This window comes from Bidens hawaiensis, unplaced genomic scaffold, assembly GCF_021521415.1.
Source record: "Bidens hawaiensis isolate Kalapana, Puna unplaced genomic scaffold, B.hawaiensis_p1.1 tig00006534_1, whole genome shotgun sequence".
Classification (NCBI taxonomy): domain Eukaryota; kingdom Viridiplantae; phylum Streptophyta; class Magnoliopsida; order Asterales; family Asteraceae; genus Bidens; species Bidens hawaiensis.
Window position 1 is genome coordinate 1,377,962 of NW_027491439.1, and position 3,085 is coordinate 1,381,046.

The window sequence follows — 3,085 nt, forward strand, 5'->3', positions numbered from 1 at the left end:
ATGTGCGAATTTGTTTTTAATAAAGTGGAGATGGGCAGTGGAGTATAAATTGTTGGTGTTTTCGGTTCGTTTGGGGTTCACCGGAAATTGTTGGATCTCGTTGGAAATTCATGAGTTGTTGGTTTGAGAGCTTAAAATGGGATTTTTTATAGCCATTTTTGTCTCATCGGGAGGCAACATTTGTTCATTGCAAAACGAAATAACTAACGACAAGTTTTGATTTTCTAAAACTGTGTCCGGGCCGACTAGATTTAAACAATTATTTAAAATAAAATGGAAGGGTGACAAGTCACTTGATTTTATTGGCTTGCAACTCGCTGACTCAAGCTGTTAGAGCATCCATAACAACAAACTCATACAAACAGCCACATCATCGCCACATCATATTTCAAACTTTTTTCAAAAACCCCAATTTCTTTCACAACAACAAACTTTCAGAAACCTTATTAAAAAAACATTAAATATATATGTATGCATATGTGTAATATTATATAATATGTCAGAGAGAGAGGGGGGCCCATACTCTAAGTTTGCATATTCAAACCTACAACAATCCTTAATTCTCTACAATTGTGAAGTTTGGCTCCTTCAAAGTATGCAAGTTGACACATGGATTTGGACATTGGGGTGTGTAACCCACTATGAATGCTCTTAGGATTTTTAAAACGAACAAACAGTTTTATAGTGGACATTTTAGGGATTTTTGAATTCTTTGGCCATACTCTTAGAAAGAATTGGGTCAAAATGAACATTTTATGGATTTTCTCTTATAAATATTACTTCAATCGTGACATTAGTTATCTATCCCATTGCATCTGTACATACATTTTGGAAACTTATAAGTTGTGGAGACTAAGGTGACAGAAAACAATCAACTTTTAAAACTGGTATATGGAGAGATATGCTAATCAGATTGGCAGAAAATCATGCAATAATGGTTCTTTAAAAGAGTAAACACAAACCAAAATAAACCAATTCAAATCCAAATCCAAAAACTATTTGCTACTTAGCTAATAGTGGTACTTCATATTGTTATTTATAGGCAATTAAGCTAGTGCTGATGGCTTAATTGGAGGTTAATTCTTTCATATTCAAAGATTAGTCTCACCAGGGTAGCCATTATAAAAACTAAACTCATACCCCGGTTGTGCTCCTCCTTGGCCGTCATAATAACTAGAGAATGGCTGCGGTGCTTCTCCACCTTGGCCGTCACAGAAACTATAAGATGGCGATGTAATTAGTGGCAGCACTGCTCCTACCCCTTGGCCACCATAATATTGTTCGCCACTAAAATAATGGGATGAGGATGTTATTGCAGCTACTCCTTTACCTTTGCCATCATAAAAACTAGTTGCTGCTGGTGTTGATGACATAGGTTGTTCGGTAACCTTTAAAATGCTCGGCGTTAGTGTTACTAATGATTGTGCAACCCTTTCTTGGCTACCATTGGACTGCTCACCACTTAAATCAGAGGGTGATGATGTTGTAGACGCCGGCTGTGCGTGGACTAACACTGCATCACCCGTTGTGGTTATGTCATGAATGCTATATCTCTTTTTCTTCCTTTTCTTGTTGTTACTATTATTTCCTTCCTTTGGTAGAGTCTGCCGAAGGAAAAACTTCTGAGCATGGCTGGCCACCTGTGTCGCCGTCCTTGTAATCACCGACATTCTTGAAATGCTTCTCCAGTCACCTTTTCCATATTTCTTCAGCCCGTCCAAGAACCTCCTGTAAACATGAACCAAATTAATCAAGAATCACTTGATAATAAAAGAAATGCTGGGTGGGATTTTGGGCTAAAACTGAACCCAAAACAATTTTTTGTTTTTTTTAAAATTTTTTCAAAACTGTCATTTTGATGTCTTCTCGATTTGATTTTGCTAATTGGGTCAAAAAAGTTGACACGAGATATTGAAATTGAGCCTAATATTGTTCTTAGAAAACAAAACAAAAAAAACGATGAATATTGAACATGTGGATACTTACATTCAAAATAAAAGATAAAAAGTTGTAAATTCTATAACATTAATCGGTTTGGTTTCTTTAGTTCTTAACAAAACACAAATACCAACATTTAGGTTTTTACTAAAGTTCAAAACCAAATTATCGGTTTGGCTTTTTCACAATTTTTCCATCTAGGTTTGGTTTTTTTTTTTCAGTTTCATGTACACTCCTCCCGGACTATGCAAAGTGATATCATTCATGCATGATGCAAAATCATATTTTTCAAGAAGACTAAACAAAAATTAAAAACAATACAACAAAAAGAGTTAACGTACTTGTGTTCTTCTACAGTCCACGGATTCGCCTTCTTCCTCTCCTTTTCTCGAGGTTTAGACCCCGAATCCTCATTCACAACCGTTTCGGCTTTCTCTATCTTACTCGGGTAACTATCACCATCGGGATAATCAGGTAACTCAACCCGCCCCGCCTCAATTTCAAGCAACTCACCTACGACCGCCTCATAGTACGCTTTCAGCTCTTCGGGTTTCTTACTTGGAATCATGCCAGCAATCTCTTCCAACCCATTCGTTCCATTCGCCACCGCATTTACAAACATAGAATGCTCGTGCCTCGTCCATGTTGAATCAACCAGAGGCCACTGGACGTTCATATTGTTCTCCTGGTCGTTGTGCATGTTGGATATTTGAATTAATATTAATACCTTTTTTATATATAATATATACAAACCTACGAGATCTTCTCCCTTTATATAGTTGCTTTGTTTGGATATTAATACGAAAAAAAAGTAAAAGTGTCAGCGTTATTATGCAATTCAAGTTGTAAATAAATATATAAATTCCGGGAAAATCTCCGTTTCAATTTTCAAATGATATAATTTGACTATATAGTTTTTGTAGAGTATTTTTGCATTTGGTATGTTGTTCATAAATATTAAATACTTGTATTATTATTGGGAAACACATCAATGTTGTATCCAAATGTGAGACATATTAGAGAAATATTCTCTTAGAATATTCCTATGGAACAAAATTCGACAAATAATCCCAACTTATACATTTTTGGTGTATTTTCTAACTATAAATTTTACTCGTATCTTTTAAGATAATGTACGCAATGATGT

General features: G+C 35.4%; 1 protein-coding gene across 1 annotated transcript; it reads right to left on the reverse strand.

Annotated features, from left to right (window-relative positions):
• Positions 1-1,039: 1,039 nt before the first annotated feature.
• Positions 1,040-2,880, reverse strand: LOC143632787 (transcription factor SRM1-like). The gene is made up of 2 exons (XM_077101212.1): positions 2,280-2,880; positions 1,040-1,728 (listed from the first exon to the last, which is right to left on the reverse strand). The coding sequence occupies exons 1-2, from the start codon at positions 2,636-2,638 to the stop codon at positions 1,092-1,094; spliced, it is 996 nt and encodes a 331-aa protein (XP_076957327.1). The 5' UTR covers positions 2,639-2,880; the 3' UTR covers positions 1,040-1,091.
• Between the last annotated feature and the right edge of the window lie 205 nt (positions 2,881-3,085).